The 27795-nt window shown below is 37.7% G+C and overlaps 1 protein-coding gene across 1 annotated transcript; it reads left to right on the top strand.

Moving 5' to 3' along the window:
• The first annotated feature begins 1320 nt into the window (after positions 1–1320).
• LOC140227941 (coiled-coil domain-containing protein 85C-A-like) lies at positions 1321–27706 on the top strand. The gene is made up of 7 exons (XM_072308328.1): positions 1321–1411; positions 4076–4858; positions 19891–19967; positions 21187–21270; positions 22207–22296; positions 26596–26700; positions 27327–27706. Exons 2-7 carry the CDS (start codon positions 4243–4245, stop codon positions 27546–27548), a joined length of 1194 nt encoding a protein of 397 aa, XP_072164429.1. The 5' UTR covers positions 1321–1411; positions 4076–4242; the 3' UTR covers positions 27549–27706.
• Positions 27707–27795: the final 89 nt, after the last annotated feature.

The following is a 27795-nucleotide window of genomic DNA, read 5'->3' on the forward strand; positions in this document are numbered from 1 at the left end:
GTTCCCCGATGAAATTTAGCACGTCTTGATGTGATATAGCTTTCTAACGCCGTCTCTTGTTTAGATTTCGAGAAAATGATAATGTACCATACACCCGTGTGAACTAGACCCGGTCTCCCCCGTAGGCCTACCTTTATTACATATGTGTATATGTGGATATTCCACCACACATTGTCATTAACGTAGGTTATCAAGTTATCGACTGGCGTTAAAAATAACAAAAACAAAAACATACAAACTGTCTCGCTCTGTGGTTATACGGGAACCTTGGGATTCCTGCTGTCCACTGCATACAATATTGGGATAGAAGTTCAAAATCTATAGAGAGCGGGTTAACATTTGACAGAAAGTTCGATACCAGAGTTTCTGATATACATGTATGCTCTTGTGAAATAACAAACATACAAATATGAATATACATACGTAAAGGGTATTTATGCATTTTCATACATGTAAAAAAGAAAAGAAAAAGAAAACAGCAATAGGCCTACAACATTTAATCCCCGGCTGAACAGAAACACGCAAAACAAATTAATACCGGTACCAAAGTGCCTTTTAAGAATAACTTTTAGCAAGGAGGTGTCTATAGGCGAGTACCTCCCGTAGGCGATGTTGTCTGTGGAGATGTGAAAATTATGTTTACAAAATCTTCTCCACTTTTAATTAGTATCAAACATAATTATGTGACGGAGTATATATATAGGCCTTTACCATCGTCTTTTTCACATCAGTTGCATCTGCATCGGTGTTCTGTAGTTTACGAGTACAATAGTACAGTGCTTATTGTTTATGGGTGGGCAACAGGCAGGAGGGGCGTGGTCAATACAGACATTTCGTTTGATCTATGACTTGATTACATAATTTCTTCGTAAGGAATGTCAAATTTCATCAGGCTTGCTCATTTTATTCCTCTTCTGAGATGTTATCTTTGTTTAGGACACACCATTCAGCATATTGGAATGTAGAAGAGCCCACGCGTTAATACGCTAGAAATTTTGAAGTCTTGTCGTATTGCGGTTTGACATCCCGACAATGAAACTTTGGAACGTTACTTTTAAAGTACATTCTCCCTCCTCAATGCGACGAATTATGGTACAATCACCGATAAATTGAGGGTCTGCAAGGAGCCTTAAGTTAACATGTATACTAAAAATTATTAATTCTAATACATTTCTGAAAATTGTTAGTGAGATTGGCCCTAATATTGACAAATGTAATTTTAAAGAAGCACAAGCCAAGAAAATCCAGAGGGAGAAAACGTGGCAAGAGAGTTTTCAACCCACTGTTAAATGAATAGGTCAAAGGTCAAGATGCGGCCATGTTTACTACTAAAGAAGAGGAAAGAATCCATTTCGAAGGGAAGCAACTCACCGATTGTCTGCAATGACACTGATTTACCGACACAAATAAGGTATGTAAATGTTATCGGAACATTGTTTTGTATTTGGTAGACTGTTTCAATGTAAAAACATGTAATCAAATCGTGAAAACACGCTGCGATGTCGAATAAAATAGCCCCATTATGAATTATTCGTCTCGGCGCTCGACGGCCTCTCTCACGTTACATACGTATGGGCAGCTGTGCATTGGGGATTTTAAATGATACGGTACTGAACAGCGCAGTCAAGCCGGGTCGTCCGTAGGGCTCGCGCTTGGAGCTTCGTTGCGTTGGCTTCTCGATGTTTGTCTGATTTTGGTGCTGAACAAGTAATATGTATCATCCATAAAGACAAGTTGACAAATAAAGCCTGGAAATGAGAAAGTTAAATTAAACAGAAACTGCCTGTTTGTTCGTTTGGCAATCCATTTTAAGTTAGATCTAACGTTAGAATCTAATCCAACACCGATCAAAACTCGGTCCGTGCGAGGACTTACTTGTCAAGTGGGTAATTGTGTGTGAGACTGAGTTGTCAGCTGATGACAACGTTTCAGGAGTTTCGAGATCTAGAACCCCGGGGTGCTGTAACTGGTTGCCAACGCAGTTATACTAACCGTTATAGCGTTACTAGTAGCTAGATAGATCTAGATGTAGACATAGTTGTCTATGTCACATAACAGTTAGACAACTCTTAGAGTCTTATGTTTGATTTTGAATAATAGGAACTAGATTTGCAACTGATTGACAAATTGCCCTACATCGACGTAAATAAGCACTGAATTGATCAGTGTTTTAGTAGTAGCCATGATAAAAAAATCATGGGCGTACATACTCGAGCAGGATTCGAACCTACGACCTCCTGATCACCGGACAGGCGTCATATCAGTTGCAATGAAAACATCTCGACGGAAGAATTTCATGAATTTGAGGAACTAGATTGTGTAACGTTAGAACATTTATAGAATATTTCTAAAATAGGCCTTTTGTCCTAAAAAAAAAAAAAAATGTTTTGTAACAACATGCTATTGCTACAGTGGCCTAGAATTCTACATGTAGATTCTGGCCTCTGCTATGTAGATAGTACTACACTGCCTGCATTTGAATTTTGAAATGTTCTCCGATCCTGTTCAGTGTATGGCATGCATGCAGCTTCATGATTGAAGATATGCACTATTTTGTGTTCGGAGTAGGTACACTTGTAGATGGGTCAAACATCAATTACCGTATAATCGCCACTTGCGTGTATTTTCTATGCATTCCCGGGTTTGCGAACTAACAACAGGCACAGAATTAGAATCTAGTTCGCCACTCATGTCATAGCGCGCCACGTATTATTAGCACGTGTGATATAACTTATAGACACTGCACACACTTTAATGTAGGATGCATTGTGCATGTGCATCATCGTGCTTGAAAAACTGTTAATCTACCACCTGAAATCCATTCAAAATCAAAAACATTCTCGCATTAAAATGGTTTTGTCACCTGTTATGTATGATAAAATACATTTGGATTACAATTATTTGTGTTTTTATGGAGGAAAAAGGTAAATTAGGAATGTCTTTTGAGAGCAATGAAAATCCGTCGCCCTAGCTGATCTCCGATCGCGGCGCGCGTTACATGCAATGTGAATGTCTGGTGACGTCACATGTAGTATTACTATCAGTACTGGTAGAAATTCTAGTAATAATATTTAAATTGTAAGTAAAGCAAGGCGACTGTAATTTGACCATAAAACCACCCAAAATTTGACCGCCTGCTAGACCACCATCTATGTGTTATTGTAAAACCTACACTTTTGCGTGCAGTCATATTTTGGCAGGAAAGGTCAAACCTTGGTGCGGGTTTAAAGCTGTCTGTACTGTAGTGTAGAAACTAGTTGGAGTCAGAAAATGATGTTTACTGTGTCAATGTGTACAAACAATTAATAATGTCAACATGGTTCAAATAAGACTGCTCTTCTTTGCAGTTTGCATTATCAATATCATCCAGTTCAAGTTCATGAATGACATTTGGGAAAATTACAGTTTACTGGCTTTGATTTATAGCATATTAGGGCATTCATTTGTATGTGCATGATTTTTGCAAACCCAAATACATGCGAACACTAGTATAGCATGACGTGTACATGGGGCACGGAGCACTGGGGACACCCCAGAACCCTCTAGAAGAACAAACATATTCTACACTCTCTTCAGAGTGCCTTATAATGAAGATTGGCTGCCGGTAAACTGATTTAGCCGAAATTTGTATACTATCACAATACAATCAATGATTTCTCAATCTTTAGTTTAACCTATACTTTTTACTCTGGATACCTAGTCCAACTTCTTCATGGAAGTCCCAAAAAATGTAGGAACCCTGCTACCACCACTTGAAAGAGTGGTGTTCCCAAAGTACAGACAGTAATTTGTAGGATGCTGCTATTCTGATGAGTTAATTTCACATGTCTTTAGAATATTTCTAGGTACAGTGTTTTTACATTGTGTGATGTAAATTTCCATAATGATATACAATTGTAGGTACACAAGTTGTAACTGTTTTGTCCAGTATGACATTTACAATGATTTCTAAACTGGTACATGTATGTTGCTTCATAATGAGATGTATATTTAGTTTCGTGATCATATCTGTTTTCCACTGGTTTCAAATTGTCTAAAATATATATATATATATTTTTTTTTTTTTTTTCTGCAGATGTTCCTGTTTCAGTTTTGAAGGATCTGCTGTGTATAAGCTGTACAACCTTTGTATGTATTTCGTGCAGACATCGTCCCATGCCAGCAGTGGATTCATAAGCTAATGTCAGCATGTGAGGAATGAGCAAAGTAGTTTTGTAAGAGCTGAAGTGACTGTGGGAAAACATGGCGGCAAGGAATATTTCGAGATTTACGTCGGATGAGGAATTGAAGACATTGAGCTTTGAGGATGTGGTTAGGCGGCTGAGATGGTGCGAAACTGAACGTGTCCGTCTTTTGAACGATCATGCCAACTCTGTGAAAGAGCTCAGGCACCAGTTGCAATTGAAGACGAACGAACTTCAACATATCAAGGCTGAAAACCAGAAACTCTTGTCTGATAACCAGGAGCTGCGGGACCTCTGCTGTTTCCTCGACGATGACCGGCAGAAAGGCCGGAAGATGTCGACCGAGTGGCAGCGGTTCGGCCAGTACACCACCAGTGTGATGCGTAATGGAGTGTCCACATATCAAGACAAGTTGCGTGAATTGGAGGAGCGACAGCAGCAACTGCTCCGCGATAACCTTGAACTGAGAGAGCTCTGCTTTCTCCTTGACCAGGAAAGGACTGGTAACCAAAGTACTCTTTCGAGCCTAGGCAGCCTAAGCTCTCAAGATGGCGGAGAAGGGAACAGCATGGTCAATGGGCCTTCGTCGCTTTCAAACGACGTACATATGTCAAAAGATGGGTCTTCCAAAGTCGTGTGGGGAAATGGTGTAGACTATCCTCTGCAGAATAATGGTGAGTTTACTTGAGATTCATCTCTGCTGTGAATGTGTGTTTTGAAAAGTGATAAGTACATACTTGATATTGAAAATTTTGAACTTCATGATCTCCCAAACCTGTATTCTTAAAACTTAAGTGTAAACCTCTGTCATATCCTCTTATTCCTTAGTTGACCAAGGCTTTTATTTCATACTTAATAATGGCAAAAAAAAAAAATAATAATTACAGTGTAATGCAACTCCCTTCCCCATTTCATGCTTAATCATGAAGTGTCACATTGCATCTGTAACTTGTAAGCATATCATATGGTAGTAAATACATCTAAAGTCGTTTTTTTTCTTGTCACCAGCTACAGTTTTCATAACATACAAACATATACGAGGTGACAGAGTACATGCTCAAGTAGTACCAACTATTGTGAGTGATAGACTGAGGCATGCTTGTTACGGGTAGAATAACTTCTTTTATATAACGCCTGAGGAGATTCTCGTCATTTGATTGGTTGTTTAACATTGATCATTCGGCCCATTTCACTATGACGTCATCATCCGTGCAATTGTGGCTCCATTTACCGTGCAATTTTGGATCCATACGATTTGCTCCATCGCACGCTCGCTGAGAGCCTGGCACACTACGCGTGTTAAACGCGCTTGCGTTTGCAGTGTGTGTATGCGACAGCGCGCCAGCGTAAAGCGCTCAGTGAGCACTGCACTCTCGCGATCTCAGTGTCTCTCTTGTTTCTAGATTAATAAAACATCAAATGACATGGATCTATTTTAGGCGTTATATAAAACAAGTAATAAATGTTTTTCATTCGTGTAATGGACAGAATATTTCATTCGGTGAAAGATGAAATGTTTGATCCATTCAACTCGGCTGCGCCTCGTGTAATGGATCATTTCATTTTTCACCTCATAAAATATTCTGTCCATTGCACTCATAAACATTCATTATTTATATAATATTACGCCTTGGTGAAAAGTAAGCATGGTAAGGATCCACATCGATTGAGAAGATTACACACATAGCATATTATCATATTCTTCAATGGATGAAGAAATTGTTTGCAGGACTAGGGCATCCAAAAATGGTTACCGGTATATAGAAACATGTACATACAACAATCTACATTTCAGTCACTTATCAAATGATTTACATTGTAGCATCACTGTCACTGTATGATATAAGACTTCATCTGGTCCGTGTTCTGCTCTTTTCAACAAAATGATTACTGTATATATGTCATATATTTCATGAGTCTAAATTTTTGTGATTCAAGAATTCCCGACGTTTTCGCGAGTGGTTAAATTCGCGATCGTGGAGTCCTGTACTGAACGGAGAAGAGTACACCCATACGTCACATTCATATCGGGATCAGAGTCAATATTTTCGCGTGTCTTTCATTTCGCGAATAGCACCTGGCTCGCGAATTCGTGGAAAATAAAAACCTCGCGAAATATTCGGCGTATATAGTACCCATGCAAATATCTACATGTGCAAATGTATTTCTGCAAGTGTATATATAACACTTGGTGTTAAAAATAATGCATATGATTTACATTCTTGCCTTGAAGAAAATAATATCTTGAGGCAGATTGCAGTCACTTTCAAAACAGGAAGGAGTGTTTTGCAAATGATGTCCCTGACATGCCTGAATGTCTAATACAAAATCTATTTTAAGATGTATGGCATCGTAGTATTCATCAGAGGTTGCTCACATTTTCTTAAAACTGTTTTGTTTGCACTACAATGTTGTTTGATATTAGTCTCTCCTCAAGACATGATTTTGCTATATCTTTCATGAAAGAAAAACCCATAGTACTGTATGTACAATGTAGTGTCTCTGTTCATACTACGTACACTCTATGCCATATGCAGTAGAAATGGTGTTATTCTGTTCTCACCTCCTGCCAGTTCTGAGTCTTCAACTCCAATCTAGGTTTGGTCACAATCCTTAGGCGTGTCTTCATCAGCCCGAAGTTTCAAAATAGCGCGCTATCTTGCGGTTACCAAACTAGTCCGATGTCAAAATAGCGCGATATCTGTGTAGTGAAGACGCAGATAGCGCGCTATTTGATCGGGAAAATTTCCCCCAAAATCTTGGTCTAGTTCGTCAACTAGAGCGCTAATTCGTGAAATAGCGCGCTATCTTGGGTGCGTCTCCATCAGCCCGAAATTTTCTCGATCCCTCCACGCTTCTGGTTAGCCAGCTGGCAATGGAAAGCGCATGTACAAGCAGCTAGTGATTGTGTATAGTACATTACACGCACGGTGTATTCAAGGATCACATGTGTGTACTATAGGCCTACTGTTGTTGTCATCTTTAAAACCAGGGAGGTGATTTCTCTACCTCCCTATTAAAACTCAGTGCCGTGCATGCTAGCTGTTCTTTTGTAAACTTCTTCTTCTGGTTCACTCTACCTTAGCTGAAGATTCTTGCAGATTGTGTGCATTTTGGATTGCAATTCGTTAATTTCATATAAGATGCCTCACTGGACAGAAGAAAGAGTAGCGTTATCAATATCCCTTTGGAGAGAATTTGCTGTACTGCTCACCTCCCTGGTTGTAGAATCGTACATTATGGTGATATAGGAGATTTTGAGCGGGGAAATCCACTTTCGAACCGCGAGCCAGGCAGAGTAATATTGCAAAGTGCGCATGCGTCAATTTTCGGACTTATTTCCCGAAGCAGGCTGTTCGAGCTGATGAAGACGCACATTCGCTGTATCGGGCTATTTTCTAAGACCGCAAAATGTCCCGCTAGTTTGAACTTCGGGCTGATGAAGACACGCCTCTTGAGTTGTTTTAATGTCTCAAGTCTTGCTGTAGTCTCAGGTTGAGCAAATCACCATTTAATTCAACTTCACATGCACTTGTTGAAGGTTTTCATTGCCTGTTCAGTGTGCATCAACTTCTTAACCACATACAATGTACATACCGGTACAGAAGAGAAGGCGTACTTTTCCTCCATGCACAGGACAGTTCTGTATGTACTGTAGTGACAAGGTTTACATGGAACATTGTTACAACTACAGTGTACATGTAAATCTACATTGTACTTTATAAATGCTTCTTTTGCATTTACATCGTAACTTGTTGATCATTTTTTTTTAATGTTCTACCTGATAGATAGCTGTTGGATTTTCTTCAGAATTCTTCACTCTTCCAAGTCAACTGCACTTGCACACTTTTACCTTGAAGCAACAGTCATTTGTATCTAGAGTCATGGAGTGCTGATTTTGTTTGTCTGTGACATGCAGTTGCGAAACCCTGAAGAATAAGTAGTTGTACTGCCATACAAAGAACATGACAACTCCAGAGAGCCTTTTGCTCTTTTGTGATACAGTACTTTGTGTTATTGCGATGAATGATCCAGAAAATAGGAGAGGTAATTTTTTATAATTCTGGCATTACCACTGGTATTGTGTAGCTACACTTGTACATTGTACATTCCACAAAAGCTGGTCATTCTACAAATTTCAGGGTTTATTTAAAACACAAACTATGATTGCTCTAGAAGTATTATGTCACTCTAGACATTGTGCATACACTGTATGTGTTATTGTAGAGTACAAATGTGTGTGTACAGTGCTATACATGTTGCATTTTGGTAAATCTTAACCACAGGTGCTGATAGGGCTAGTGTAGCACAGTGGGCTTTAGGAATTAGTAATACATATGTACATGTGATCTTACAGTACACGTAGGTGTCCAAAAATGTTCATGACGTACAAAAATTGTACACATATAGTTTGTATGATTTTATATTTTCAAGGGTTATGATACAATTGTCTCCCATGAAAATACACAGTACACCTCTATGAACAAGTGAATATTTACTACTTGTATTTGTGTACATGCCACGAGTGACTTTCAGAAATGATAGATGAACAGAGTTGTCAAATACCGAGAAATGTATTCATATGCAGGCTGTACATCTACGTGAACTTTTTGTTGAAGAAGGCTACATTGTTTCAAGTACCTCTCTCTAGTGAACTATAATGTTTGCATGTTGTTTCCTTTTACTTTGTATATAATATTTACAGCTGTATATAGAGTATTTACAAGTAGGTCAAATTGTAATTCAGATCAGAAGAAAACCATGACAATGATAGCTACAAATTTGTAGTAAATACATTGTATGTCACACAGATTTAATTTGATTTTTTGTTTTGTTTTATGTGTCTTTGTGTCATGTTTGATGAATGAAACCATTCCAAAGCTTCCAAGCTCCTTAATGGGAATGAAGTAGAAGATAATCACAGAGCGAGCTCTGCCTTACACAGGCTTTTCTACATACGGTATGTACATTGTACTGATGTACAATGAGCCATCTCTAGTGTTTATTGTACCCGAAGACTAGAACATTGCACTTGGTGCAATATTTGCTCTGATCGCTAATCTTGGAATTGTACAAATACATATTCTATGCTGTGATAAGGAGGGATAAGTTGTGCATTCATGTAGTGTCTTCATTCCCTCTCCCACTCCACCCTTACAACCACTCTAACTTCCCCCTCCCAATTTTTTTTTTTTTTTTTTTTGTGGGGGGGGGGGGGGGAGAGAAGACATGGGCTCCAGGACAAACCATCTGAACAAGGTACAATGTAGATGAGGATGTATTCTGTCTCCTCTGTTTTGTAAATTAAGGGCAGTATTTACCATTTTCAGATGAAACAAAAACCCAGCTTTAGTGCTTCAAAATAGTTCTAAAATGTGAGCTTGGGGTAGAAACAACCTGATGTAAAAATGTTAATCAGTATTTCAATATAAATGTGAACAACAGTTATAATAAAATTGGCTCTAGAATAAACCGTCTACAGTTATGGTTTATTGAGAAAAATAGTGATATCTCCTTTTATTTTTAATGGTACATGTAGGATGCATGTACAACTGACCTACTCATATACATTATGTGTACAAGCATCAAATGTGATAAACATTTTTTTCAAATCACTGCTTCCAGTGGTAAACAGCACCTTTAGCCATTTTAATTGTGGAAGTACACATGTATGGCATACACTTGTAGTGTAGTATGGTGGTATCAAACACTTGATCTGAAGATTAGATACTGTATAAGAGGTTATTTTCGCAAAGGGTTTAATTTTCACGAATTTCGCGAATCACATTGGATCGCGAATTTAACAACACGCGAAAATGTCGCCATACACTAGAGTAACAATACATGCAAGATTGCATTGGTGTCAATTTGCGAAATCAACATCTCTCAAAAATGTCTGTCACCTTCTAATCAGTGAAAATATCTGTACGCGAAAATAAAAACTTCTGCTACAGTGAGTTTCTATTGCAAGTTAAAGAGGTCTGGGTCTACATTTGCAAGGCTGTGTTGATTACTGAAAAGAATTACCCGGTACCGGTGAGTTAAAAGGATTGGAAGGCTTCAGTGTTTCTGTTCACATCCTGTACACTGTAGACATTCATTTTTTAAGGCAGTCCATATTAAGAGACTGATTGGTTTCAATGAAACCTGCTGTTTGCTGTCACTTCATTCATACCGGAGGTTATCCTGAAGTTACAGTACCTGCAGTGTATGAAAAAGCAAACAAACAAACAAACTAAGAAGAAACTACAGTTACACTTGAGAAAAATATTTTTCAGGGAACAGATTTCAGGTGAGTGGAAAATTGTAAGCTGTTAATATTACTCTGCCTCTGTTTACATTTGTACCTTAGGCCAAAAAAAAAAAAAATTGCTGCATTGGCGTAACCCGCCCGACCCTAAAAATTCCGCCGACCCCATGTTTTTTTATTATTTTTTTTTGCTATCGATATCAAATATCTTGTTGATTGCGATCGCGATCGCACAAACCTGGAAGTGGAAACGGCTCTGGGGATATCGGATGTACGAGGGAGAGATCTAGCGCCTCGCATAAGCCTTCCTTGATCAGTACGTCATCTGTTTCCAACACGGACACGTACTCTAACAAGATTTATTCAGTGTATACGTAGCATTCAGACTGCGATGTATTGTGCACAGTTTTGTCATAGGTTTCTTGTGTGGAGAAATTACACGAACCTGTATATGTGGGACTGTAATAGAGATCGCCGTGTGCGATGAAAAGATCGTACATATGGGTCAATTTGCATCTATCTTATCTAAGTCAAAATAGTAAAATATGAAGTGAAAACATTCAGGATAGGGATTTCAACATCTTTGAATTCTGTGAAGGGGTATAATTCCAGTAATATCGGCCTCATAAATGATTTGTAGAATAGATGAACACAGCACATTCAGTGCAGCAGTTGTAACTGTTTACTGAGCTGAGCACGAGTTTTACACGTAAAATGCAGGTAGCAAAAAAAAAAAAAAAAAAAAAAAAAAAATCCGCCCGACCGACCCTATTTGAAAATCTCATGTTACGCCAATGCTACAATTTTTAATGCCTCCGCCACGAAGTGGTGCCGGAGGCATTATGTTTTCGGGTTGTCCGTCCGTCCGTCCTTCCGTCCGTCCGTCCGTCCGTCCGTCCGTCCGTCTGTCCTTCCGTCTGTCCGTCCGTCCGTCCGTCCTTCCGTCCGTCCGTAATGAATTTTGTGGACAAGGTAACTATCGAAACCTGTTGAGGTATCCTAATGAAACTTGGCATGTATGTGTATTAGGGGGTGAAGTTGTGCCTATCAACTTTTGGGTGCACATGCTCAAGGTCAAAGGTCAAAAGGTCAAGATCAAATACATAAAATGTCACTATTTCCACCATATCTATTGAATGCCTGAAGATATTTTCTTGAAACTTAGCGTATACATGTATTACCCAATTAAGATTCTCTGGTGAAAGTTTTGGTCATGAGGTCAAAGGTCAAAGGTCAAAAGTTCAGGGTCAAATACATAAAATTTCACTATTTCCACCATATCTATTGAATGCCTGAAGATATTTTCTTGAAACTTAGTGTATACATGTATTACCCAATTAAGATTCTCTGGTGAAAGTTTGGGTCATGAGGTCAAAGGTCAAAGGTGAAAAGGTCAAGTAAAAATATTAAAACTTCTTTTTTTTCTCCGTACCTTGGAAAATTGTTCAAGGTATCGTCATGGAACATAGTATATACATGTACTGACTGGAAGTGATTATCTAGAGAATGTAGGGTTCATGGGGTCAAAGGTCAGGGGTCAAAGGTCAAGTGCAAGACTTCAAAATTTTACTATTACCCTCATATTTATGCAATGCCAGCAAGGTTATTTTTTTACACTTGGTGTATGCGTGTGTAACCTAATAGAAATTCTCTGGAAAGTTTTTTTTTTTCTCTTTTTGCCTCAAAGGTCAAAAGGTCAAAGATCAAGTGAAAGTGCTGAACTAACTTTTTCCTCCATATCTCGGAAGTGGCTCAAGTTACTGTAAAACATGATATATTCGCGGCATGAATTTTTCGCGAATTGGAGCCGACGGCCTTTTTAGCGGCATGAAATTTTCGCGAACTGGAACTGGTATTCAATGCATATAGTGTAGAAAAGAACTTTCGCGTGCATTTTAATTTCGCAAATCTTCGCACTCGCAAAATTCGCGAAATTAAAATGCACGCGAACATTTCTCGTTTTACAGTACCTTGAAACTTAGTACATATTATGCATGTTCTACCTGAAAGTAATTATCTTATGAATTTTAGGGTCAAGGGCCAGATGAAAATGGTAACAATTTACCATTCAATTCAGAAATTGCACTTTTTCTCCACACTTGTACCTTGAAAATTACTCAATGCCTAAATGTATGAATGGGTCAAAGTCAAGTTAAAGTCCTTAAATCCCTAGATACATGCTCTCCTATTCATCCAATTAAACCTACGTCAAGGAAGGTGAACATTCAACACATTTGTGACAAACTTGTCATTCCAATATTTTGCCAATTTTGTGAAAATGTAATCACACAGTGTCCACATGTACTATCTAGACCTATTGGGAAAATCATGCATTATGGCGGAGGCATACCAGTCGCCAAAGCGACATTTCTAGTTTTTTTTTGGCCTTAGATCTCCTATGAGTGCTGAGAGTAGGGATTTTTTTTTGCCGCCTGCAATATTTTGTTTTTAAACCTTTATTTATTTCTTTATTATCATTATTATTTTTTTACTGCTATCACATGAAAGCATTCTTTGCATTCAAGCACTAAGATCCAGTTTGGATCACTTCTATCTCATTCATTGTTTGGTATGGCATTTTGCTTGTTTTACCCAAAGAACTAGTGGATTGAATGAATGAATGAATGAATATTATTCTATCATTCAGAGCTTTTCTTTATACAGATCACAGCAAATACTCCTCAAAAACTCATGTTTTATCATTGTAACTGTTTATTCGATGTCATTTGTTTTGAGTGAGGGAAAAGAGCTTGTGAAATCTCTCACACATCTGAACATAGGCACTGCAGTGCTGTGGTTTGCATGCTGTAGAGTACATATACCCTGCTGATTTGCACATTAGGTATACAAATCCTGCACAATCGACCATGCAACTCCGCCACATTGCAGTGGTAGTGAGGCTTTGCACCTTTCTTGTCTGCGATAAACCAAGCTGATTATCTTGAATTCCTTCCCTGCAGGGCATCTTGGCAATAACAAATTTGTATATCAAATTATTTGAGTGGGGGGGGGGGGGGGGGGGGGATAAAAGCTGATCCATGTGTTGTAGTTTGCACTGAATACCATAGTACGGAACTGTACATGTGGTGTATTATTATTATTTTTTGTCTTTCCAGAGTGAATCCATAGAAGCAGTTAGCAAAAATTGTGTCCTTTGTGTGTTTTTTTGTTTTGTTTTTACAAGGACTTTAATCTTGATTTCTTTAGAAAGAGTTGGGGGGGGGGGGATAAAAGCTGATCCATTTGTTTTAGTTTGTACTGAATGCCATAATACAGCACTGTATGTGTGTTTGTGTATGTGTGTTATTCTTTTTTCTTTTTCTTTTTTTTTGGGTCTTTCCATAGTGAATCCATAGAAGCAGTAGCGAAAATTGTGTCCTTTGTGTTTTGTTTTGTTTTTGTTTTTATAAGGACTTTAACCTTGATTTCTTTAGAAAGACTCTCTATTGAAAATCAGTAGATATCAATCCCACAATGGTGAAATACACATATTCCCAGTTAAAGTCACATGTCCCCACTGATACTGAAGGGAAAAACTCTCTAGAAAAACAAAACAAAACAAAACAAAACAAAAGGGGAGAGAAAGAGAAAGAAAAAAGGGAATTGCATTGTTGTTCTTTTTTCCCTCAAAAAAAAAAGGGGGGGGGGGAGTTGGAAGGGAGGGGGATTAGTTTTGTACCAAGGACATTTACAGTACACATGTACATACATGTACATTGTACCTAATGTGGTATAAATGTTGTCACGACACAGATACACACAACTGAGGCCTGGGTATATGCTTTGTAAAGCACCACACACAATTGTATTCTTATGAACAGAATTCCAGGGCGTGTGGGATGCAAAAGTGTCAGGAGTATCTATGGGGCCCACTCTTTCACCTTGCCATGTGGTGTTTGAGGTCATGTTACTCGTGACCTCTCACAGCAGGTCAGACTCATGGACTAGCCTTTAGTGCCAGATATGACTTTATGGGTGTCATAGGAAGGACATGCCAAATGTGTTACACTGGAACAGAGTTGAGGACCAATGCCACAATGACCTACAAAATTGTACTTGTGTGCAACTTCTGGTTATTACAGTTGTAAATATTTTTGTTGCTCTGATGTTATAAGATGCAAGTAAAATGAACAGTATGATGAAGTTTTGTACAGTATAATGTTTGACTTTGTACAGACCAGTTAGTTTTCTCTTCAGTCGTATCATCAATTTAGATTTACATGTACATCATTTTAGATTTACATTGTACTGTAGCTCAAACTTCCATTAGGGTCCACAATGCGTGGCAGCCTCTGATATTTTTTTAATCCGTCACTTTATAAGGTAGGGGATACCTTTTACAGACCTCCCAAAATGCAGCAAAACATTAAATATGAACCTCAGGGGACTTGTTTAGGCCACTGCTGAGAAATTTGGAAGTCAACAGTTATCTACAATTTGAATAATGCACAAAACTCAACTACTCAGTAGTTCTGTGTGTCAGCCACACTTAAGCCTTTTTGTTGCAGTCTTCTGTATTTTTTTTTAATCTATAAACACAAATCTAAAAGTATAAGAGCTGATGTAATAACATATAGAGTGTGTGGCAAGAATGTATATAGAAATGTTTGTAAGTTTTGATGAACTTTCTTCACAAAATATACATTAGGGACACACATGCAGTGCATGGGTCTGCAAAGGTAGCCTAGTAATGTACTGGAATTTACGGTGAGCCCCGAAAAAAATTCAATTCAAAATCTAACGGTCAATAAAAATGTACTAAATGTTACCTTCCACTTTCAATACTTTATGGGTGTTTCTAAAATGATACTCTCTTCAACATACCACTGTATGTATACAACTCTTCATTTAAGGCATGCAAATGGGATTCCTACCTTTAAAAATCTTGCCTGTACATATTCAAAGTCAAGCAAACTTGATCCCTCGAATTGTATAAAATCATACAGTTCATCAACTGCAGCTGACTAGTTTGTACATGGTAGAATTTCTTGTCACCATACACTTGTCAATTTGTGTGGATCTACGTACAATGTACAATGTACTTTATTGCAGCATCTACATTGTATGGTAAAAGTCTTTTGGCTAGGTGTTATACCCAGCAGACATGTGCTGGCATGGACCAGAGCAGGATATGTTCATATTGTGCCAATATCTTGCAAATTGCAAAGAATGTCATGTGTACATGTAAATTCAAGACCAATATCAAATAAACAGTATACGGTTGTTTGTAACATGTGCTCTTTTGTGCCCATGACCTCTTAATGAATTGACGGCTGGGAAACAAAGAGAAATATTTGATGTACACATATCTATCATGGTCTTTTGTTATGTATAGTGATGGGTAATAGTACAGTGTAAGGTACAGTTCATGAAATACCAACAGAATCAAAGAATCAAACACCCACTAAATTTTATGAATAAACAGATCCCACCCATGAAAGGTATCTACATTGTACAACATGTAGGAGGCACATGCCTCATTAGACAACATAAGGACCGGCATTCCATCAAACGAATTCTGTGACCCCTACATGACCCAGGGATGACAAGGTCTTGATCAGTAAGGGTGATACAGCTGACTTGTGATGTTGTCTCTTACAATGCATCCTCTGAACCTCTGAACTTTGTTGATTGGAGTGAATTAGACTTCACGCTTTGTGCTCAGTAAATGCATGTTGTACGATAGGCCTGTATTTATCATTTCCTATGGATCCCTCAATCTGATTGTATTTTCTTTCTTTCTTTTTTTTTTGGGGGGGGGGTATGCAACTTGATAATATCTGGCAATTATCATTTTGTTTCTTGGTAAGGCAATAAAAGTTCAGCAACTCCACTTACACTACATTGCCCCTCCAACCAAGATCTCTATCTGGTGCAACTGTAAACATCTTCACAAGTTTTCATTTTCTCTGTATGCTGTAATGCAGGGTAATGAGCCATTTTGTTACTCTGTGTATGTTGCTGTTTTGTATTTTTTTTTAATGATTGCTGAAAGTTTAAAAGAGTGCATGCCGTTCTAACTAAAAATTCTTGTGGAGTAGAATGCTCACAACATTATTCTCCAATCCCCCGTGCATGGTAATCCTTGTTGCCTGTTAACAGTCTCATTCCTTACTGTATAAGAAGTAAAAACAGACCACTTATATAAAATATATATTTGTTCAGTGAACTAGTGTGCCCATCATGAGGTTCCGTGGTTCCATTTTTCAATTTTTGTGAGACTTGTGTTTTGACCCCCAGAATCCATTTCAATGTAGCATGATGTTCTATTGAGAATTACAACTGTGTCATTTCTTACAGCAAAATAATTCATTGCTTTTCTAGTAGGGAGAATAGCAGTGATTATTTCACAATGTCTCCCCAGTACAGTTACAGATTTATTATTTTTTTTTTTTCGTCTCAAAATTTTGCTATAATTTTACATACATTGTACACGTACAATTAGTAGGATGACAAATTGATATTGACACTGTACCAACCTCAGGCCTTGACCACCACAACCACAATATTATTAATCTACTCCACAAACGAGTGCTTTGACACACTGATCAAACTAGCATGGACTCTGGTGTTAAACGACCTACATTTGTTCATGTGTACAACTGTGCCAATATGTATTAAGGTGTCATGGTCATCTGAGGGTAATAATGGACCAAAAAGTTTATCACAAAAATAAAGCTTCAGAGGAGAGAAAGTACTGATGGATACATGTGGGCTTCTTTGAATACCAGAAGTTAGATGTATCTCACAAGGTATAACTACTGTATACTATACAGTTATTTGCTGCTGACACGAGACAGACATTACAGTACCATAAGCATCAAGATTTCATATTTAGCCTCCTCAATACAGATGGACATTTTGTCTAGAACACCCAAACTGCATACCATGACAGGCATTTGACCACTGAGAAGTATACTCCATTGAGCAGAGAGATACTGAACCAGGTTTTTCACTTCATTGCTGTGGACATCAAGTGCAGTTTATTTCTAACTGCAAACCCAAAGCCAGATAGAACAGCCCAGTGTGGGTCAATAAAAGGTTGACCGACTCCAGCACTGTGTGCCTGATGACAGTGGGGAACAATCTGTATTGCCAATTTGATGATTGATGCAGCTTATCACCAGTTAGGCCAAGAATTTATGGTGTCATGTCTCTCTGGTATCTCTCCTCATCTCTCAGTATCATCTCTCTTTGGTTCAGACTCTGTTTCTGTCATCACTGTTATCCACTCACATTAGCAACATTCCAAAAGAGTACAGGTACACATGCAAGTTTGTATGAGCAGGGTGGAGATGTCAAGACAAACACCATCATTGTGTTACATACACAGTGTGAAATTCTGATACTACGAATACTTGCAGTTACATGTATGCTATGCATGACATTTAAGAAGTAAACACACGATGATCATTTTTTTTTCATTCGAGCATTCTTTTTATGTCTGAGGTAAACCTGGTACATATTCAATGACGTGCACATGTTTGCACTTCACTGCCAGTTCTTCCTTTTTGTATACTGATACAGTACCATACAGTATGAATGATTTTGATCATAGCCTTAGCCCTCTGATAAAACTTTGGTCTGTACAATTGTAAATGCATTTTTAATGGAAAATATACTGTAAAACATGATATTTTTGTGGCATGAAATTTTCGCGAGTTGCCTCTAACATTCAATGCGTATAGTGTAGACAAGAATTTTCATGTGCATTTTGATTTCACGAATCTTGGCTCTCGCGAAATTCGCAAAATTAAAATGCACGCAAACATTCGTTTTACAGTGAGCCAATAATTTTCGTTGTTGGTGTTTTTGTTTTGTTTTGTTTTTGTCGTTGGTGTTTTTGTTTTGTTTTGTTTTTTGTCAGGCAAATAGTCCGATTTGTTTTTCACAGCTCTGGTTTAGGTCAGCAACTTGCTGCCAGCTCAGTATTGACTTGTACATTCAGAGAGCCAATCAAAGTGGCATGGGCCTTTTGTCTGTAAATGAGAATCACTCGCTCAAGCCTGTCCATGCTTTGTAGGCAATGATTGTCATCCTGGCATTGTGTGCATTCCACAATCTACCCTCTGATCCACCAAAATTTATCATTTCCTTCAGATAGGGGCTCAAATCCACAGAATGAGAGGAATTTCTATTCTTGAATGGAAATGTAGGATTCAGGGCTGTTTTTGTGTCTTTTTTTTTTCCTTTCTTTTTTCTTTGTGAAGAGACCATTCGAGTATGTTCATGAATAGCTGTTGAACTTCAGTTATGTCATTTGTTGTTTATAAATGCTACAATGTCATTACAAGCTTGCACCTGTAGAAGTTTTACCATGGCAACCTGAATAATCAGCTGTTTGTTTGTTTCACATTATTGATTTCATGTTATTCATCAGTACATGTTTACTGCTAAGCTAAGTAGGACAAGCAAACTAAAGATTTGGTATGCTGTGCTACGTTGTACATGTACATGTAGATCTATGATGAGAAGTGTGGTTATATTTGAATACGACGTGTAAGAGATCTATCCATTTTTAAAAACGAAACTTGACTTTAAACCTCCTTCCTTGACCAGTACATTGTTAAAGAGAATTGTATGTTTACATTCTCTCTCTTTTAGTTGAGTAATTTAATGAATAGATGCTACCCAGGTGAAAACCCAGTGGTAGGATTGCAGATCAGTATATCAATACAAAACTGTGTGCAAAGTATAAAGATGATATTTCACAATTTTTTTCTTGATGAAAAAGGATACAAGGTAATTGAGGACTATCATATGAGTTTGCACACTAAGAACTTTTGGGTATTTGGGTATATTCTTTCAACTTGGTACTCCTTATCAATTTCAGGTACATGTATAATTACATAGCCAATTATCCACCAGTAAAGGGACTGTACAGTACTGGTTGAGGTGAGGATTCAGGTTTTTGACATTTTTGGTTCAGTACGAGATAATGAGAAACCTCTTATGAAATATGAAAGAGCATGTAATTCAAAAAGGATTCAACATTTATTTGATGAAAATTGGCCTTGAAATGGCGGAGATATCCAAAAAGAAGCAATTCTGATAAAATTGACAGGCCACGACTTTTATTAGGATCTCTTTGTTTTTCCATGTTTTTAGATATCTCAGTCATTTCAAAACCGATTTTCATCAAATAAACTTTTGATTCCCCTTCGAGTTGAATGCTCTTTAACATTTCATAGAGTGGTTTCTAAATATCTTGCAAAACGTTACAAGCTGAATCCTCACCTCAACCGGTACTGTACAGTCCCTTTAATGGTCATTTCAGTTTTGTTCAGCTTTATACATAGCATTTGTCCCATCTTTGCCAATGTATAATTATACACATGCCACTATTCCTGAGTAACAATGATATATTCATGATTTCTTAAAAATAGTAAAACAACAGCAACAAACAAGCCATGACTGATGGTTTCTTGATTTCTCTTTTTATGGATTACTTTATAGATCAGTCCAGCCGTGTGTCGTATCCAGATGAGAGGATTCGATCATTCAATGACAAGGGCCAGTACTCCCAGTCTGAGGTAAGGCAGACTCTTTGCACATTCTTTTGAAACCTAGCCAGTCTGTATCTTACCAAACTTTTCAAGTGTGATGTACAGGTGACTCCCATTATAATGAAGTCCTCAGGACCAGCAGATTTCTTTCTTTATATTGAAATTTCTTTACAGCCAAACAAATAAAGTATGTAAAGATAAACATAGATAATTAAACTCTGTTTTGGACAATAATTTGTACTTTGTTGTAAGGAAATTTCATTATGATTGTGTTTGTTATAATTGGAATGCACTAACAGTAAATTGAATATGCACACCACGGAACTAGATATCCCTCATCATAATTATATCGTATGCAGCAACAATGAAATAATCCCCCTCTCTCCCAAGTGAAATGATGCAAAAATGTAGAAAAAATGATATAAAAGAAGGAAAAGAAATAATTTTTATGCTGCCACCAGGCAAGGACTTTGTTCTTGCTATTACAGGAGGTTTGTCTACAAAAATCATTACTGAGTCTGCAAAAAGATGACACTAGCACACTCTTTTGTTGGGCCAACACTCTGTAACAACACATCATTCAATGCATAGATGTAACGTTGAGCAGTGCATAGTGATCTCTGTAGTTGTAACCACTGCATGTGCATGTGTGGTTGTATGATACCATGGACCTAGCTAGGTCCATGATTATACAATACATCTATTCAGTGCCGGCTCCATTTGTGTGCTTGTGGCAAATGCTTTACCATTAATACAGCGAACTTGATAATTTAGGAGCAATGAACAATGAATGTACACACATCATCCAAATGCCCTAACAGACAAAAGTCACGCACAAAATTTGTGTACCGGTACCCAATAAATTCTGTAAACAGCATTAATTGTTTCTGTTCTCTTATCTGTACACAGAAATCATAGCCATGCTATGGATGTTTTATTGGCAAATGTTAACAAAACACACAAAATCTTTGAATATCATTACACTGAAAGTCTGTAAAATCCTGCAAACAAATAAGTATGCAAAGAAAACTGGCTGTCAGTGTTGTAGCATAATGCCAACAAGAGTCATTTGCATGTGATAATGACCATATTATTGTGATAATGACCATCAGCAAGAGGCTGTAACTGTACTACAAATGTTGGAAACTACAAGGACATAGTAACAATTCCATACTTGGCTTTTACATTATGTATTGTTCTCTCTTGACATGCTTGTGTTTTGTTATGTTTTGTTTTGACTTTGCAGCCAAGGAGAAATGGGCCGGTCAGTGAAGATAAGATGGATGACCACATGCAGAACCATGTTCCAAGTGCTTCCAACTCCATCCATGTAAGTCTCATTTGAATAATTCTGATCATAATACACAGTCAACCTCACTGAAGTCGAGTTGCATAAGTAGAGAAAGTGGTTACGTCAAAGGGAAATTCTGCCCGGATGGATGTAAGAATGTGCTAATTCTATTGTGTAAGTCAAAATTCACAAAGTGGAAGGATTTTTTTTTTTTTTTTTTCAGGCATGGTTGACTGTATATAATTGCTTGCTGATAGTCCTTTCCTAAATTGCTTCTCAGACAATCAGTGTTTCTTTATGGCATTCAGTTTTTAGTGAGCACACCAGTCAGGAGTCAGAAATCATGTTGCTTGGTCTGTGCTCCCCTCTTGCTGGCTGCTACCTTTATTTGACAGTTGCCTGTATACAGAAACATTGATCTCATTGTACAAATGAAAGACATACTGGAAACTAGACTAGAAACGAAGTGGAGATGCAATGCAATTTGAATGTCGTCTTGGAAAGTAACAGAGAATTTAAGATACATGACTGTCATTTGAAGAAAACAATTACTAACCTAAGTTTAGGCATACATACCTGAGAGAAAATGTTGAGTTTACTGTCAATAATGAAGATCATTTCTACGCTGCATCTTTATTTCATAAAATCATGTGATGCAGTATTTAAATCACACTTGTACATACATGTCTGTCACATTTTTATCCGGATTAGTTGAGCGCAGTCAGCCCTGCAAAACAAATTTGAAGCATTTTTCTCTCAAGGGACTGTTGTGTGTGACCAACACCATAGGTAGGCCTTGACTGAAGTTTGTAAACTGATAGAAACCAAATGCCCTTTGTGTGGAAACTTGTCTCCTAATACAGGCGTAAAAGATGGTGAATCATTGCTCAATTTTACTGAAGTTCTGCTTTTGATGTTTCAATCTTTAAAAAAGCTTCTTTTTCAAAATGGATACTATTTTTCTTCAAATTCCAGTCCTCGTATCCATCAAGGAACTACGGTCCCAGCATAGAGAATGGCAATGTTGCCCCCAACTCTCCCAAAGCTATGGTGAATGCCTTGAAGGTAAGGATATCTCTCTCTCTCATCTCAGGGGGGCATTTCATGAAACATTTTGTCTGACTAAATTTGATCGGACAAATTTGCTCTCAACCAATCAGATGCAAGGATTTCTCTAGCTTACAACATTTTGTCAGGAAAAAAAAAATGCTTCATGAAATGCCCCCCCCCCAGTGTACATGTAAAGAGTACCGTATATAATAACAAATGTGTTGCCTGCTTCATAGGACTGAGCAGTACATTTTCTGCCAACATGCCACACAATGAAGAGTTGGATGTTGCTTTCCTCCAAGGTGTTGTATTTTCTCTCCATGATATGACTCAATAAACTTTGATAACTTTGTGATGTTTCTCCTGCACATTATCATCCAGGAAAGGAAAAGTAATACTTCTGTTAGCTTCCAATGGAAATCCCCAGTGTATTGTCGTTGTTGTCATCATTTTGTGTGTGCTTTAATGTGATGAGTACAAAATTATCAAGAGACATTTATAAATACAACAAACCAACTTGCCATGTAACCAAATTGAGTACCCTGAGATGGACAGACATTCACCCTTCAATTTTTTTTTAAATTCATTTGAAATTGCACAAATTTGCTAACTCTGTCCTTGTGACTGCCTGATTTGAAACAGATTATTAGTACATGTATTTCCTGTCTTTCTTTCTATCTGGGGTAAAGTCTCCTTCAATATCTATATTTTCTAGTTGATAGCAAGAGAGATATATGTAGCATAAATTTGAACCTCCAGCAGCAACTGTAGCAAGTTGCATATGAAAACCTTCTGCCTTGATAATGAATTCACTACGGTTCAGTCCCTTTTAGTCTTCAAGCACAATGTCAGAGAAATCTGTCTATTGTAACTAAACAAATGTAGTCAAATTTGCACTTACATGCTTGGTAGCCCAAGCATTATGTTTTTCCAACAGTTACTCTGTGTAATCAGCATTTAGCCTAGTAAGTGGATATTTCTCCAAAATTGTACCAGTGGCATTTTTATTCATACACGGCATTTGATAAATTACAACTACAGTGTTTTTATTCAGCTGTACAATTGTAGAATTCTTTGTTAAAGTGGCTTAAGAATATTCAATTGCCCTTAGTACTGTCAGAAAATGATTAGAAAATGGGTAGAAATGTTGGAGGAGTGAATGAATGCTATTTGTTGGAATTCAAGCAGATACATTGGCTACTACTTGGCTAGGATGACCTATAAAGACTGCATGAGAGACGTAGATAGCGAACCACAGAGTTAATAGGCTTGAATTTCTAATAGAGTGGTACCGTGATGCAGGAAGTTACCTGGCTCATAATTAGATCTATGAGCACATCGCTCCCAGCATCTACAAGGGTGGATCTCTCTCATCCAATAAGATGACTCATGCCTGGTTACACATCCTGTATACTGTGCTGGTATGTGGCTGCCATCTCCGTACAGCGGGGCTTGATGCGTGCTCATCATGCTCATCAATCTGTGCGTGGCACAGGAGATAACCTATTACCCCAGCCATCAGTGTGATTAAGTGTGTGCAGTGGAAGAGTTAACGATTCCGCACCTGTCAGTCGAAGGCCGTGCATTTTTCGCCTCCTAATCAAAAGGTAGATGTTAACAGCACGGTGATTGCGTTGCTGTAGGTTACGTCATGAACCTCAATGTAAGATGGTCGGAGATTTGTGCAGCTGAAGCACCTCTGTGCTAAGGTAGTTACTATGAATCAAAAGCTTCAAAGGGAGAAATTTGTGATTCTGTTTACTTGGTAGATTATGATTAGATCATGTGCTGTGAATATACTGTGTCACTCTTCCAGCTGAAAGCAGAACATAACAATTTTTTTTTCTCCTTGGACTGTATTCACAATCAAGATTGCCAATGATTGTTTCATTTCCCCAGGATCACATTTTTCACTCCTGATTACATTTTGTCACCAATGTCCTTGAACTTTACCATTCTTTCATGTGAGACAGTGTGTTGTTTAGGCCTACTTAAAAAGGACAAATGAAGTAAACTCCCGTGTAGCTTTTGTCTTGTATTTTATCATTGGTATGACTGTTGTAAGTAGAAAGTGATGTAGAGAGTTGACTTTGCAGTAGTTGCAGGCATTGATATTTGTTTTAAGTACAGCATGAAGTGTATAACTGCCCAATACACATTGTACACAATACACCACATGTCCAATAGTATGTCATAAATTTAGGAAAATACAGCATACGAGAGGTACAGCAAAATGATAACACAAGGCTGTTGCGTTGGATTGAGTGTAATCTCTTCTGTATTAACTTTTTTTTTTAAACAATGTGTATCAATTTGACAGCACATGGTCATTCAAGTTTTGCTGTAATTACCAGGTCTTCACTGAAATTTCAGTACACTTACTGAAATGAGCTATACTTGGTTCAAACAGTCAGTTTACTCATGCATGCTGCTGTGGCTATAGTTTAGAATGAATAGAAGAGACAGCCGAGATATAAATAGGAGCTAGTGATTTGTTGGGAATGTAAGGATTTTCCACTTTTGATTCCCATTTCTTTTTTTTTTTTGGGGGGGGGGAGGTGGGAGGGAGGGTGAATTGGAATGAAAAAGAAGATTTTAAAAAGAATTTGAGCTTTTTATGAAGTCTTTGAAACTAGGTCAGCAATACTTAAATTGATGATTTATGAGTGACAGGTGTATCGCATGGAGTATTTAATCAGAGTGACATTTCTTCCAAATTCAGACAGGGGATATATCATCTAAGTATTAGTGCATTCACAAGATGTGATTTTTTTTTTTTTTTTTTTTTTTTTTGGGGGGGGGGAATTGAATGCAATGTATGCCACCAACTAATACAAAGTGGAATTAATTTGAATTTGCATTATGGGCATATATTAACTTTATAACTATATAATAACTTTGTAGTTGAAAATAATATTTTATCTTTTTTTTAAACCAACTAATGAAAGATATAGACTACTATGTAATGATTGTTTCTTGCCCAGTTATATATACAGTGATACGTTAAAAGAGAACATAGAAGTCACTAGGAGGAAATGGTGGCATGCAGGCATCTCAGGCTGCAAATTTGAATTCAGTTCATGATAGTGTAATGATACATGAGAGAGATATGATGTTGTCACACTTTTGCTCCTCATAGGGTAACTTCTTGAAGAAATATCAAATCAAATTAATTCATTCAAACGTTTTTATTCCATGTTATGCTATTAAAGTTGCAAATATAGACTGATTTTGACTGATTGTTGACTGACTCACCGGCTGGTCTCTAAAAACCAAATTGACTCAATGGGTTAAATGTCAGTGAGCCAACTGTATTTTTGTCATTTCACTCTCTGTCAACGGAGACAAAAGAAGTGCAGGGAAAACACAATGAGTAGAAGTGTGTGGGATCCAAATGAATGAGTTTATAAAGAGGAGGTTGTGGGATATTGAAAACAGGATGTGACAGGTGGGCATCCAGTAGTGAGTGACTTTGTAGTATTATCACAGATTTGATGTGGGAGTGCAGAGAAATTGGCTCACACTATTATTGTCCACTTTGACTTTTTTTTCTGTGGTAAATATTGATTATGAACGAATGTATGTACAGTGAGGTCCATAAGCATAAGATTGTATCCCATTATGAAGGTCAGCAAAGTTCATGTAAGTGTACAGTGATGAATATTGGGATTGTGGTCTATCTGTATGGATGTCATTTAGATGTCAGGGATTTACACATTCTTACAAGTGTAGAAGTGAGAATTTTTATGAATTCAACATCACAGTTTGATCTACATGTAAAAAATGCTGGCGAAATTTTGACAAATTTCTTTATGGAAGATGGATTATTGTTATTTTTTTTTTTATTTGCCTGAGAAGTGAAATGTTCACCGCCTTATGTGATGCATCAGTATTTTGTTGACATGAAGAAGCACAAGATTGTAGTAACTCACTATTTCTTGTTTGTTGATATCACCTCATTGCTAGCTGTAATGCTTGATACTCCCATCTGTTTTTGTGTACAGAGAGGCATTGATGTGTTTTCAAAAGAACTTCATGTGGTTGCCACAGCTTCATCTGGTCGGAGCTACACATCGAACCATTTATATGAATCAACTTTGAAGCTGAGAAAATATTAGTCTTTCGGACCTTGCCTAAAAACAAATCAAAAAAACAAAACCTAACAAACAAACGAACAAAACACACACACACATACACAGAAAAAAAGGGAGCCAAAAGGAAGGTGAGATTTATTATTTTTCTTCTTTTGAGTTAAAATAAAGGGTCACTATCATGAAGTTTTCATTTTTTCTTTCTCTTTTTTTTTGTGTGCAGGTACTGGAGGTACATGATATGTTGGAACGACAGACACAACCCAACCATCTTGAAAATGACCACATGAACACCAATGAAAAGGCCATTGTCAGGGAGATGTGTAATGTAAGTCCTATGTCTGATTCTAGTCTTCAGGAAAACAAATAAACAAAAACACACTGACCACCCCATACTTTGTTAACTTCCTCTCAATGGTAATATTCAGACTGGTTTTTTTTTTTTTTTTCATCAAACCTTAGAAGAGTCTCAAATAAAAAAAGAAGGGACTGTAGAGAGTCGAGTTAAAAAGTGTGAAATATTCTAGTTGATATGAAAAGTTTTTATTCATGAGACATTGAATGGATGGTTGTATTTTTATTCGCTTTGAATAAAGCTGTCTACGGAGAATGGGAAGCTTTCCTCTTTTTCCTCTTTTAAGACAAGTTAAATATGATGATTTATTCATATCTGTGTTCTTTTGTTAAATATCCTTCCAATTTTGAATGTCAGGATTCATTGCAAACAGCAGGAAAAGTTAGATCATGTAGAATTAGTGGATGAAGGAGATTCATGAAATGGAGACAAGGTGAAAATGATGATTTATTCGTATCCTTATTCTTTTGTAACATATCCTTCAAATTTTGAACGTCTGGATTCATTGCAAACGGCAAGGAAAGTTAACAATATGGGTGAAGGAGATTTATGAGAGGGGCTTTGCATTAACAATCATCACTTCCATCTCACTCTCGAAGGTGGTATGGCGAAAGCTGGGAGACAATCCAGGTAACGCAAACGGCGCAGGAGGAGGCAACGGTGGCGGAGGAAGTGGAGGAGGAGGAGGACAGTCAAACCGCCCTCCTGCCCCGCCCAGGTACTCTTCGAGTGGCGTCAACCCACCTGTACGCCCGGCCGGCTTCACCACACCCCCATACAGTGGGGGAAGCACAAGCAGTCTGGAGAAGAAAGGCATCTAGCTGAGTGATAACTCCTCAGTCCTCTTGGTTGCATGGATGTGCTATCATCCTTAAAGAAGGAAATTCTTTCTGATGAGGGAGCAAGATCATCCATCCCTCATGAGATCAACTGAAGTGTATTGGAACACACCCTGCAAAATGTGCTCTTGGGGTCTGTCAACATACATCGAAACTTTACCCACTAGTTAATAATGGGTACTCCATGTACGTGTTTGCATGGCCGATTTTATCTGACATTTGATGGGAA

Source organism: Diadema setosum, chromosome 1, assembly GCF_964275005.1.
Source record: "Diadema setosum chromosome 1, eeDiaSeto1, whole genome shotgun sequence".
NCBI classification, from domain to species: Eukaryota; Metazoa; Echinodermata; class Echinoidea; order Diadematoida; family Diadematidae; genus Diadema; species Diadema setosum.

Bases quoted from the DNA above. Each gene is read 5' to 3' on its own strand.
- LOC140227941 (XM_072308328.1), top strand. From the start codon at position 4,243: ATGGCGGCAAGGAATATTTCGAGATTTACGTCGGATGAGGAATTGAAG. The intron at 4,859-19,890 runs GTGAGTTTACTT...ATTACTTTATAG, and splicing joins CTATCCTCTGCAGAATAATG to ATCAGTCCAGCCGTGTGTCG. The intron at 22,297-26,595 runs GTAAGGATATCT...TTTTGTGTGCAG, and splicing joins CTATGGTGAATGCCTTGAAG to GTACTGGAGGTACATGATAT.